Below are 14,335 nucleotides of genomic sequence, written 5' to 3'. Positions count from 1 at the left end.
TAATAATAAAAATGGGCCTGCAGAAAATTTCACATATATTGAAGCCTTGAAAAATCAACATCAATCCAATAAGTCTAAGTCAATAGCAATGACATTTGATTTAGATAAAAAGGGATTTCTCATCATTGCTGCTGTGAGCTCATAGAAAGGAGAAAGGAGGAGTATGATGATTGCGTTGTGGGGCGATAATGGCAAAAGTGTCATTAAGAATCGACAGTGAAGTCACAGAACCTATTAAATAACAGCAGAAATTGTCCTAAATGCCCTCTCCTTTTCACCAGACAGTATTCTGTTTGATTTGACCCTTTTCCCATTGTTCACAGTCCAAATTTAGTAAAGGCCAAAACACGTTTCTTTGTCTCTGAAATATATATAAAATGGAGCCCAGAATCCAGTTGTTGTCCTTAAATGTAGACTTCTGTTCTCCCTTTCTGAACCACAAGACCGATCTTACACAATTACATAAAGTGAGAAGCATGAACAACTTCAGAGTCAGACAACCAGATCTCTTTTTTTTTTTTTCTCAAACCAGAATGATGACTTGAAAAGCGTTTCTTCCCCATATCAGAAATGTTGATTTGACTTTCTATTCAATGTTCCTGGAAATGCTGGTATGATGGTTTCTCGGAAAAAGATGGTAGAAAACAAATATCAGATGAGGTTTTTTTTTCCCCCCCTAAGAGCACAAACAACAGCCCTTCAAAATAAGACAAATATTAAGTCAGATAACTAGGCAAAAGGCAAAAATAAATAAATCTAAAAGTTTAATATGCCTTGCCTGTTTATCTTTACATTTTATTTAACTCAATGGAAATTATCATTTTAGTCGCTTTTAACTGTGTTCTCATGACATTGGAGTGACAGTGCAGACCAGGGCGGTGCTTTAGATTTACACCCACACAGCAGAGATCAGACGCAGGAGAAAACACAAACGTAGATAACACAAACGTAGATAACGTAGTTCTAAACTATGAAAATAATGATTAATCTTGAATGTTTGAATTATTTTATCTCTTAAGATATAACACTGCACAGCCTCTCCACCACTACAACCAACAAAATGTTAAATCACGCTTAAAACCAAAATAATGTGTGAATAAAATGTGAAACAATAAAAGCCATTACATTTCACAAAAGAAAACCAAGGCAAACCACATCCTCCAAATGATGCACGATGGTGAAATAAAAGCTCATTTAACCTGTGACACGTTAAAAGGTTTTACTAGACAACTATTCGTTTAATGATCAACAATAACTTATCATCATTTACAGCTATTATTGTCATTTAACTGTAATGAATAATTAACCGTGGTAATATTCTATTGCCTTATTAGCTGTGGGCTATATATAGCTGCCCATTACAGAAGAGCACACAGTGATAGTGATAGTTTCCCTGAGTGCTGACCTGAGCCTCATGGACCATCCTGTAATGTTTCTGTATCACAGCTATATACACACAGTACCCTAGGGCCCGACCGATATGGGACATTTGGAGCCAATGTTGATATTAGGAAAGGAAAAAATCTGTTACCGATATATCGACCAATATCTTTCTGAGATCGATCTCCGAACTTTAGAGAATGATAGATTTAGATATACAAACACATTTGTTGTGTTGATCCCTCAAAAGCTGTTACCAAACACACTTATAGATTTATAATGAAGACAAGCCAGAATAACATATGTGGCTGATAAAGGCTTTTGTTCAACCGTAAACAATACAATTAGAAATGAAAAAATATAGAAATAAACTATAAACTATATAAAAAATAAACTCTAATAGAATAAGCCTTTCTACATCGGAGATAAAATAAGTCGATACCGGTAGGCACGGGATAAGTTCATTTCGGCCGATACTATCGTAATCGGACGGGCTCTACAGTATATCCAGGAGTATTCTCCTCTGCTTCTCAGACTAGTCTCACCAACATGCTTCAGGGATCTTAGCTTTATTAAAATAAACACAAACATGTTGCACACAACATTATCATCCACATCAGAGTTTAGAGAGTCACTAATGATTGCATGGCTGGATTTGATTTCTCACAGGAATATCTGACCAGAAGATTTGCTAAAGTAGAATCAAAGGGAGATTTCAAATGCAAATGTAGTTTTTGTTTAATGTGAGTTGATGTTGTGAAGATGTTAAGCAGTTAGTTGCATATGTGTCTGTTGTAATCTGAAGAAACGCTTTGAATGGCTAAACTGTATTGTTAGGTGCCAGTCTGGAGGTTTTTATCTCTGTCAGAGATGTTTTAATAAAATCTGACCTTTTTTATTAAACTTGTCACTGTCTATATTGTTTAATTTGTTGAAGTGAGTACCCTTTAAAGTGAATTAAATTTTCATTTTTCCTTTAATCGAAGCAAATAAATAATCTGATATACTGAATAAATCTACAGTGCAGTTTTTCTACATTTGTTCTCATGCTCTCTCATTTCTCCTCAACCTCCCCCATCATCCCTCCCTCTCTCTTTCCACATCTTGCATTTTCAGTGAGCCATCAGCAGGAGGATAATTGGTCAATCATGCTAATTGAAGAGTTTGGACAGCAAGCCCACCATAGCAGATGTGCCAATTTGCATTCATTACGAAAGAAATGAGTCTTAATCACTGCTCGGCCTTTGATTGACAACATAAACATCCCCTGTCTGAATCTACCTTTGACTACCATTCAGTTCCAAAAGAAACCATAAGGTACCATTCCATAACTTGTAATATTATTTTTCTCAAAGTAGGCACTGCACCTTTAGGCATTGTTATCTCCGTCTGTTAAAGTGAAATGAGGAAAATGAAAGCCTCACTGTGATTGTTTAAAAAGCTTTTCTCAGAGGAAAATCGGCAAAGGGCAGCTGCTCGGCTTGGCATTCAGTTTGGGTCGAAATTTTCATATCTTATTGAATTATTAATATGATCAATTTATAACAACAAATGATAGTGATCATGAAATAAAACTAATGGAAATGACCTGATAATTTTATGCTTTTTTCCTCCCACTGAGGGTCCTTCATACACAGAGAGTAAATAGTCTGTTTATCCTGACAAAGGCCCTCCCTCTTGATTATGAGGACGATAAGCAGCATATGAATGAACGCTGGTTGTTTACTCTCACAAATCATCAGGGGAAAAGACATTTGAGGAGCAGTGAAAAGGCAAAGCTTTACCCATTGTGCAGTCCATTTTTTAAATTACAAAGCAACGGTTTTTCACTCAATCGCGTCTTGAAATTTGGTTAAAGACAAATCACAGCCTTGATTTCATTACGATTTAAGTGTTGACTTTATGTCAATAGCGTGTGCCTGCAGACCTGAAGACGGTTAAATGCTAAACGATGCCTGTGAAGTTAAGAGTGTCATTTTAGGGTTTCTCCATAGAGACACAGTGATGGTTCTGTGTGCTTGAGAACAGTGTGAGGTTATCGTGTAGCATGAGCAAAATCTCATTAGCTCCAATAGCGGAGAGGGAAGGAAGAGTAAATATTATTAGATTAATCTAATGACTAACAGCAGCATTTTCATTTGGGGTAAACAAAATCCAATACCTAGCACAATAGGAACAACAACACAACACATTCAGGCATGAGTACTCCACTGGGTTATAATAACAAGAATATATTAAATACCATATTATTTGCAAGTTAATGAGAATTTGATCTGGAGAAGGAGGTAGGGACAAGTCCAGAATTTTGACTGAGGTGGCCAATGCAACTTATAAAGTGGTGGTATTTGCATGAGCACACACACACACACACACACACACACACGCACAGCCTACAATAACCTGTTTCATTTATTAACCCTTCTGCTCCACTCTCCAAAGTCATGATTCAGAGAATATAAAAAATTGTCTAACTTGCAAAAATACATTGAATGGGATTGTTTCAAATGGAAATGGAAATGAGTCCAGACACGTTTCCCTGCTTCTCACCTCGTCTTATCAAAAAAATCTGCAAAGTATGTACTTGTTTAGAAACAAAAAGTACTACTACACTCCCTAAAGTGTGTCAGCAGCCTGTTGCAACACATCCCAAATATTTGATTCTAACACAAGTCCTCTGACAAAGCAAATAAACACCCAGTCATAGTTTGAGATTTTGGGATGGCCAGCCCATTTTCTGGTGAAATTACATCATAAGAATAAAGATACAGCAAACGTGGCCCTCAAAGAAGAAGATCTGTATTCTGTGGAAACCTGTTTTTCCTTTAGTCTGAATCGCAGCAAAGGAGAATGAGCACAATCATTCTATACTGTTTTTTATTATCAGAATGCTTTTTACATTTATTTTTTTTAGTTAACAACAGCATCTAAATGAATTTTTTTTTATTTTTAAGACTGTTTACAAATGTCTTTTTCACATTTTGTTTGTGTGTCATACACTACAGTAGATTACACAGCTACATGTGTGCAGATTGCCTACAACAGTTCACCTGCTGCCTGGAGTGTTGGTAAGATGAAAACCGTCGACGCATGCAAACACTCACAAACACACACACACCCACTGAATATCGGAGCTCACAGTTCTGCTTTGGACTACGAGCCAAGTTTGAGACAAAGTCCATAGCCCTCCACTGGGTTATCAAACTGTGTCCCAGGCATGCATCCATCTGTGGAAAACATGGAGACTGTTCTCCCACACTGCAGAGCTCGGCCTTTATCTACAGATGGTACTACTGAGCAGGAATGTGACCTTTGATTTAGTATCTCTCACGGAACAAGCTTCACAAACGAAAAAAGTAGGAGAGGGTTTCTCTGGCCTCCCAAAGTAGACAAATGAGCACATGGTTGTTTACATGGCAACGATTGCTTTAACACAATTTAATAACTTGGATAAGTGTCCACAGTAACCGTCCTCATGTGCGGCCCATTTCACTTAATTAAGGGCGGTGGGTTGGATTCTTCCCATCAACAAAATTGCATCAGCTCCTTCATTTAGTTTACAAGACTGCTGTAAAATAGCAAAAAGACAAGAAAAAGGTTTGAATTTCTCTTAATGTACGATCGTATCGTATCTTTTTCCGGATAATAAACTAACTCTGACGTCGGTTTCTAGTGATTAGTTGGGTCGTGTGGAGATGCTGTGAAGTGGACTGGCTTGGTTACTTCTGCTCCGTTTCTTCAGTTCTGAACCTTGAACATGTAGCCAGCAGGCAGAGGGGGGGTTTGTGCATATCTGCAAAGATGCTGGCCGAGTGAGCGTGGACAACAGCGGCTTGTTCTCGCCTTTTGTGCAGAAAGGGGAAGCTTCCTTGAGAGTGGTACACAGAGGGGCTGCATAGGAAAAAGCAGCAAAGGGATCACTGGTGCTACATTACGCAAAACGCACATTCAAATAAAATAAAGCGGCCAATGTAAACTTACTCCGCAGATACATGGGACATAACAGCCTGCAGGAGGAGTAACCCCCATTTGATTCAGAGTATGGGACGTTATTTTGTTTGCTTGTTTCAATTAAGACAGCTTCCAGAGTCGAGGGGAAAAACAAATTTGTGGTCACTGTTACGTAAGGAAGGAATGCATCCATGTATTTTTTATGTAGGTGAGCCCCTGCTCAGCTCGGAAGGGGCCCCTGATGGAGAAGTGACTGCATGAGTCTACTGGATGCCAGAGCACTCTTTCTGCAGCTCTGCCAAGCAGGTAATTCACAAGCAGCAGCGGCATGAATAAAAGATAATGGGCCACAGCTGACTCCTTTATGCTGCATGTAATTTCACTAATTTCTCCAAGTGAAAGTCTCTCCAAAGCAAAGGAATCTTGAAAATGTGCAAATCTAACCCGTCTTGAACACTTGATTTCTTTTAATTGAACAGCAGCGATAAAAAAAAAATTCAGCGGGGCGGTGGCAATAAAAGTATTACAATATAGAAGGCTGCATTGTTTTTGAAAAAGACATTAAAGCATGAAAAGAGAGTCTACGTGTTTAACGAACTAAAAGCCACACAAAGCAGTGTCAAGATATGAGGGAAGGCCATTAAAGGGAATTAACAAACATTGTATATGCTTTATATTCGTCAGACTGAAGATATCAGACTCTATAAGTAGATCTTGAAAAGACAGAGAAGCCGATGAAAGACATTCAGAACAGGATGTATCCCTAATCATTCTCATTTACTTTGGCTTTTTTCACTTTTGGCTGACAGTTTTTGTGCACTAGCATAGCAAGTGGCTTAATCTTCCGCTAGTCGCCAGGCATGCACGGGCTGCCAAGAAACCCCGAGTGCTCATTGAGTCTTATAGAGCGTTAAGGAATGTATGAAACACTGTATTTTCACCGCAGCAGTAGTCGAGCTGTTGGTCTGTGATGAGGAGCAGCAAGAGCCCTACAGGTACAATATCTCTAGGAAACACAAGCAGCAGTGGTGGTCAGCAGCTAGAGTGTGCAACGATGTTTTCCATGTCAGTTGACGGGCGCAAGAGAAGCTGAACTTATCAGGGAGAGCAGACCTCCTGTGTCCTATCTGCATGGTTACGAGAAGGAAACTGTTACTTGTGCATGCCTCTCGTTTATTTAAAGACTCGCCCTTGGAGCAAAGCTTTTGAAGCCTACAGTTGTCACAAAAATATATATTTCATAGTCTAAATCCTGTGCTAAAATAATCTATCTAACCAAAATCTGATGAATAATGACACTGAATTTGTAAAACCAAACATAAAGAAGAAAAAATGATCACAGCGAGGGGAAAAGGCCTGCTGTCAAAGAGCTCTTTCCTCATGAAGTAACGAGACGACACTCACTCACCTCTACGATGTCAGAGTTGGTTCTGCTCTCGTGGGGTTCGTTGTACTCTGTGTATTTCAGCAACACTTTGTCCATGTCTGTGCTGGCGTACTGGAACAGTTTGTTAGAGCTGTTGAAAATGATGAGGGCTATCTCGCAGTCGCATAGCACGCTCAGCTCGTAGGCCTTTTTCATCAGGCCGAACTTCCTCTTTGTGAAGGTAACCTGAGGGGACACACAGGCAACAAAAACTATGCATTACACAGGAAAAAAACAGTTTATGTTTTTAATTAAAGAGAGGATGAAAGACAAGTAAGGTAAATGAGAAACTGTACATCAACATGCTATTTGCAAAAACAGTAAACTCTAGGTGAGCCTTTGGTAGTTTATTTCTCCACTAGGCCCATGTTTATTGTACAACCATATTAGTCAGTGGATGAAGTATTTAGAAATAGTTCCATCTGGTGAGTGCAATGTAGGTTAAGCAAGGTATAAAAGCAGTGTTAACAGTCTCATTAATTGAGAACATTGTCACTGTAACCAAGGTGACAGATAACGAGATCATCCCTCCTTTAGGAATGATCGCAATGACATTGTGCACGTCTGAAATGTCTAGTTATCAGGACAGAGGTCAGGGTTAAAAGGCACGAGTCAGCCCGCTGAGTCAGAGCTTTGGCAACAACAGGGGTCCATACATTACCGTAGCCCCTGACTCCATATACGGAAAAGCTATCTGTGTATTGCAGCATAAGCCTTGTAACATGAGCCCTCAGATGGGACTAAGGGTCATACATCACTCCGATGGTAACGCAACCCCTCTCTGCAAAGTGACTTTCTGTCCGGTATCTCTGCAGCTCTGTCTCTGTGGTTGCTTTAGACTCATGCACACACACATGTCATTATGTTACACCACCTCTTTACAGCACACGCTATACGGTCATTTCTCAAGCCGAAAACATCAGTCACAAGAAGGAAGGACAGAAATAAAGGTGTTTTCTCCTTTGGCTTTCTAATGATTGTTTGCCTAGAATAGTAAATCGTGGCTTCAGATTCATGCGGTCCTTAAGTGCATGTGTCTTGTCAAATGTGTGTTAAACAATGTGGCTGCGAGTAAAAGCTATGCTCAGAGCCCCAAAGGAGTGCATGAGCCTGTATTCTTCATCAGTTTCTCTGACCTACTAAGAGAGGAGTCGAGCAGATGAGCTGGCTTTGTTCAACTTTAATTGGTCACAGCTTGCGGCTATACCCTCGTTTGACTGCTATAATGCAGCATAATTCTATGTGTTCCATAGTGTCAATGAAGCCGCCGAGGCAAGTCAGGTTACTCCAGCTATGATAAATACATTTCAAATGTTTCAAACTACAGGTAATTACACAGAACCATTATTCCTACGGTAGACACTAAGGAGCCTGCTGTCATGTTGTTTTCTATTCAATGCAGCCGTTTTACTCGAGCCCAGATAAAAAAACAAAACATGAAATGTCCTTTATTGAAATGACAAGGTGCAGGAGAATGTGTTTCCATCCACACACAGACATTCTTAAAGAATCATGTGGTTTAATGGGTGTCATTTTGATGAGTTTCTAAAAGGTAGGTCTTCATAATGTCCATTCCTACCCACTGTAAGCACCTGCAGAATCCCTCCGTTTACCTGCATGCAAATTTTGTTTGTTTGCCTAACCAACCGGAAAGCAGGAACAATCACGAGGGGAAAATGATTAACAAATTGTATGCTCTTTAGCAGATGAATGTGGTTGTTAAGCCATGTAGATGTCACCTTACAGCAGGAAGCCCGCTGGATGAGACGCTGAGCGAGGTTTTTGTTCCAGCTGGATGCATGGCAGAGTGCTGAGTGCGGGGCTGCTGACCCAGCCACAGCTTCATTTCAGCCTCAGCTGCAGCACTGAGACTCGCTTCTTGCCCTGGCTCCTGAACACAGTAACTCTACGATAGCCAGCCGCTGCTCCCACTTACAATAAAAAGGTGACAACTATATTATTTTTCTTAATCTGCAAAGTTACTTTTAAAGGGAAAGAACTAGGCTATTTTGTGCATTTATTTTCCCTTTCATTAGAAAAGTGAAGAGTTCAGCTTAGTTCACTTGGAAAGTCACGACACAAACATTTCAGAGCATGAAGCCCAATATATACAAAGATATCTTCTCTGGTTGATGGTGAGACGGTGGAAAACCACAGCAATCCTTGAGGTCAAGTGGGAGGTTTCAGTGACAGAGCTTTCCAAGTCAAAAACACCCACAAAGACACTCAATGTGGTCTTAAAAATGTCAGCCCCTCCTATAGAAAATGTGGTACACATGTAGTCTAGGTGCATTATTAGTTCATGTATTACCCAAATGTAAGTTTTAGCATCAGGATTGTAAAGCTATGTTGTACCAGGTTCAAGATCTTTTAGTGGCACATAAAAGAAAATCAGAAAATCAGCTGTTAGGGTGAGAGAAGTGAGGTCTTCCAGCTTTCTCTGCTTTTGATAACAGCTCACACAAAGCCAGATAAATCAGTGACTAAACTAGAATTTCATTTAGACTGTGCCATGCTGAAAAGCCTGACCTTCTAGGAAGCCCTCACAATGTCACTCTCAATTCACACCTGCTGTATTTCCAACTTCTTCTCAAAGGCCTCGCTGACATTACCTGTTATTCAGTGTGTCTGCCATAGAAAGACCCACAGAGTATAATAACACACTCCTCAACAAAACCCCCCTCACACTCGCACAACGAGCAGAAGTGTCAATCACGAGGTCTATCAATGTCTGTCCGCAGGCAGAGGTGCCAAGACGACAAACAAGACATCTGGGACTCAGAGTGCAGCTGTGACTGGTTCATGGCAGGAGATGCCTGAGTCACTAACACCTTCAGAGGGGTGAGGAGCTGGCGGCCTTATTAGAACCTCATGTCACCTCAGACGACCCCCGTGGCAGACATGAGAGCGGGATGGACAGTCACAGAGGTCTGGCACCAGCTGGCAGAGTGACCCAGGCCCTGTGGCTGCTGCCCTGGCTATGTAGTGCCAGAGTGTGCAGGCCTGGGAGACAGGCCGAGGCCAGCTCGACTGTCTGCGTGGATCAGTTCTCACTGGGAGAGAGGACGGCCCCAGGATCCCTATTTGGACAACTGAGGGCGCAGAGGCCTCATCCACTGAGTGGGATTGACCTTGAAACCTTCAGTAGCCCGTGACTGATCCTGTTTAGTGGGGAGAGTGACATGCTAGTTAGGAAAACAAAGCTACGTCTCCATTGAAATCTGTGTTTTCAAAAACAAGGATGATCCAAACTAAGGACATGTGGCTTGTTCAGCTGTATGAAAACTGTAATTACCACAGGAGACTGTTGTGTTGACAACAGTGTAAAAACTCCAAAAGGCAAGGTAAGGCAAATTGTAGTGTGGCATTAAGCTGAACACCTTTTCTGTAACAAAGATTCAAACTTTAACTTCATGTTTAGCTGCTTCAGCGCAGTTTAATGCCAACTACATATCATACTGAACAATCATAACACATGCACATTCTGTCACATCGAAACAATGTTCCTCTGTTCTGTTCATGGTCTATAAACGAGCTCTTTACCTGTCAAAAAAAATAATGACAACCGCTCAAATCTTCGGGATTGGGTGAAGGCTGAATTATGGGAAGGTGTCGCTCCCTGGAGAGAAGGCGAGACAGAGAGCTGCTCCGTGCCTACAGGCAACTCAAGTGCCAGAGCTTAGAAAAAAATCCAAAAATGAGCCACAGCAAGGGCAGGCAATCCTCCACCAAGCAGCAAAATCATCAAACTTTTAATGACTTGGGCAATTACCCCCAGTGTGCCCGCCTAATGGCATCCAGGGGACGTCACTAGACACTGCTCACTGGGCTACAACAGCTGCTTCATACAATAACTTACAGGGGCTAATGTGTACGCTCCCCTTTCCACCATATTTCTCCGAGTAGATCTTTGCACAGCATGACAGTTCCTCTGACAAGTTTTGACGCTTTGCAAAAACTCCTGAAAACTTCCTGAAAATTTCCGGGGCGAGCTGCATGTGCGAACGCAAACAGACAAGGTTTCGCATCAAAAGATAATGCCATTGCCTCTAAAGCTTTGAATAAGGAAGATCTAACCGGGCTGGGCTGTCTGTTTTTTCTTCTTCTCAGGAGCCCGTTTGCTATCAGCATGTCAGTCCTGATGACTGTTCGGCTGTGTTGTAGAACCATCATAACTAATGCAGGGCATCGCAAAGGAACACTCTCTTCACCATCCTACAGTATGCATGACAGGACCTCTGCTGCCTTCATGTCTCATCCTGTACACTTTCACAAAGCAGAGACACACACTTCTGTGCAAGCATAAAGCTGCACTTAATGCTGATGTATCAACAGTTCGGACACATTTTATGTAATTTTCCCTCGTGCACTTTATTAGTCTAATCTGTGAAAATGTGTCAATAACACACTGCACTAATGACTTAGCGCTAAATTTTATAAAACTATAAGCCAAGCTCACTTCCTGTCTCTTCTCTGCACTCACAGGTCCTGATAGATTGTGCAATTACAGACCCCCTCGGCCTTTGGCACGCTGTGTATTATAAATCCTCAAAGGTTAACAGCCCGCCTAAAGAACATGCAGTGATAATGCAAGGGAGCCCCAGTTGTCCCCACACAACATCCTTTATAGCAATCCACCTAATTAGTCCACTTAAGGAGTTCTCTTATTCTAATGCTATGAATATTGGTAGCTAGCAGCGGAGAGTGTGCAGATAAAGATTCAAATTGTCTCCCAACAACGGGGAGCGTATGCTAATGGCTATTCCCCCTTGGTTAGGAGCGTGCCCCAGGGAGAGATGGCACGACGCGCTTCATGGCCCAGGAAAAAAAAAACCCGAGGAGGATATACACAGGCATCACTTTACACCAAAGCATTATTTTAACATGGTGGCCTACTGTCAGAACCGATTTTTTGTGCTGAGCCAGCTATAACCAAACAAAATGCGAGCAGAAAAGCCTGTGCTCCGCTGATAAACTTTCTCACAAATTATTCAGTGAGACATTTAAAATCTGATGCAAACACTGAGGCTTCGGGAAGCACATTAATAACAAGCAACGTCTTTCTCTGGCGGCTACACTTTTCTGTGAAACAATAGAGTCAAATCCATTCACTCCCCCCCCCCCCTCGATGAATAGAGAACGGATCATCTGAAGGTTAACTTGATCACACTTGAAACAGTTGACAACCTGTTTTCATAAAAATGTCCTCTCTTTTTCCCCTCCGATGTCAAAGGGTATTTGCACACTGTGCAGATACCAGCAGTAAGAAGTGAGGTTCTTCCGCTGCCCTCCAGTTTGGAGACCAACAAGAGCAAGGTGTTACACTGATAATTGCCCACAGTGTGGATTGTTGAATTGCACATGGCTGAAGTGTTAGTCTGACAGTTACAGGTAGATGCAGACAGCTAGTGCCATTTCGTGCTAACACAGCAAGAGGAAGTTCAGTAGCTACACAGTGCACAGCAAAATTAAAGTTGTTCCAAGCGTGGAAGGATGCAACTTGTATTTCAAAGGATTGTTAAGTAAATGTATTGCACTGATATATTGAGTACTAAATTCTTATTGGTCAATTGTAGCATTCTTAGTACGACCATTTTTCTATAGCGCAAAGCTGCTATGAAGATCAGACTTTAGAAATATTAACCAGCAGAAACAGTCCAGTAACAACAGAAGAATCTAAGGGACTTTTTGGTGGAATTAATACAATCTTTTTTCATTTAGTAAAATCATATCCAAATCTAGATTTTGTGTCAAGAAGTTGATTTATATTGTTGCAGTGCAATTCACAGGATAAGATACAGTTAGCAGGTTACATTTTACTGTAAATAATCCATTACTTCTACAATTCTACAATTCACTTAGCAGACGTAAGAACAACACAAGTAAGGATCTAGACAAAAGGGAACAATGTGAGTAAGAGCAAACAATCAGCTTTGAGTCTGATTGGACACACAGGTGCTGACAGGAAGTGACCAGAGGCAAAGCACAACATTGAGGGCAGTTCTTGAGAGCTCTAATCAGTATAGAAACCATCTTATAAGTCATCGTTATCAAACAAAAACCATCGTCATTACCATCATCATCATCAATAATATGGAGACCATCATCATGAAGTTAGGAGGTATTCATGAAAGAGCTGGGTCTTTAGCTTTTTCATGACTTGTTATATTTAGCTATGGGAAACCATACATGTTTAGAAATTGGTCAAAATTACCAAGAGGAAGATTCTTATGTATCCTCTGGACGAAACCATCCTTCTCTATAAATAACCGTGCCTGTTATTCTTGTTTCTAACAGACCCAGGCTGTTTTGAAAGTGTTTTGCTGTTTAGGAGTTTATATTTAACATGAGCAGACAGAGTGAATTCCAGCTCTCTCCCTCTCTGCGGCTAGCCGGGACCAGTGAAGCCAAAGCAGAGAAGGGTGCTGTGTGTCCTGCTGACCCACCCTGCAAATGAGAGGGTGCTGTGGTGCAGTGGCTGTGTCTAATTACTACCAAACAGCTGCAAACACATAGGGCTACAGCGAAAAGAGGCCCCAAGAGGGCTTGTCCCCTGCCAGGCCAGGGGACAAGCCCTACAGTGTGGGGAGGCCACAGGCAGCCCGCTGTGCTCCTCGCTACCCTCAGCTCACTCCCACGCCATGAGGCCCCCGCTGTAGCCCGGCGCTCCTGCTGCCTCATCAACTTCTCTGGCTGAAATTGCAGGGTGGCAGGGGAATCATGTCTGTAAATATGACCGCACTGACAAAGAAATGTCATGGTCCCTGTTCAGCTGGCGGGGACTTTAGGGAGGGAGGTATGTCTGTTTAGATCCATGCACACCATGACAGCTGCTGAACTCAGGCAAGGCAGGAAGGAAAGCAGAAAACGACTGTAACGTTCAGACAGGTACAGACTGGACTGATTTATCAAACACAACAGAAGGATACAAGCAATTCAATGATTTAAGGTTCCAACTGATTTGATTCAATGTTCTTTGGTTAACTGTATTCAAACATTTACATAAGTGCTTGTGATGGAAAGATGGTTGCCTACATTAACAGCGAGCTAAATAACTCTCCATGTAGCTAGATGGATGGATATAGACGCTCAGAGAAGACAGACAGACAGATAGAGAGACATGTAGCATTGTGACACTCACCTGCCTGTTCCTCTCATCCATGATCCTGGTGATCTGTATCTTCTTCCGCCCCATGGCTGGGTCCTTTCTGTTCTCTCTGACACCTCGACAATATCAGAAAAACAACACAATTTCTTCCCCCACTCTCCTAGCACATTGTGCAACAGTCGCTCTTCTGGTTCACACTCTTTCTTCTTTCTTCTCGACACCACAATCTGCAGGTGGACAAAAAAGAAAGAAAGACAGAGATGGGTTAGAAAGTTAACTTGACACTCAACGACTCCTCGTACACTCAGCGCCTGTTTTCTGTTCTACAGCACATTCAGAAAGAGATCCACATGGTGTAAACTTATCATACAAGTATCAGCTTGTGGCTGCATATAACATCAATCAGAAACTTGATGTTAGTTACAGCCTGTTGTACACTGCAGCTGTAGACTTAGAAAAACAATATCTGTTAC

At 41.5% G+C, this 14,335-nt stretch overlaps 1 protein-coding gene across 9 annotated transcripts in view; it reads right to left on the bottom strand.

Moving 5' to 3' along the window:
• Positions 1-14,335, bottom strand: part of mef2aa (myocyte enhancer factor 2aa) — a 62,612-nt gene that overhangs the window by 27,054 nt on the left and 21,223 nt on the right. For all 9 annotated transcript variants that reach the window (XM_065957282.1, XM_065957283.1, XM_065957285.1 and 6 more), the window contains exons 2-3: positions 13,896-14,089; positions 6,737-6,940 (exon numbers count right to left, since the gene is read on the bottom strand). In XM_065957282.1, coding sequence (XP_065813354.1) covers positions 6,737-6,940; positions 13,896-13,949 — 258 coding nt within the window. In that variant the 5' untranslated portion in view covers positions 13,950-14,089. The remainder of the gene's footprint in view (positions 1-6,736; positions 6,941-13,895; positions 14,090-14,335) is intronic.

The sequence above is a fragment of the Labrus bergylta genome, chromosome 7 (assembly GCF_963930695.1).
Source record: "Labrus bergylta chromosome 7, fLabBer1.1, whole genome shotgun sequence".
NCBI lineage: Eukaryota > Metazoa > Chordata > Actinopteri > Labriformes > Labridae > Labrus > Labrus bergylta.
Note: the sequence above shows the minus strand (reverse complement) of the source record. Positions and strands in the feature narration are given on the sequence as shown.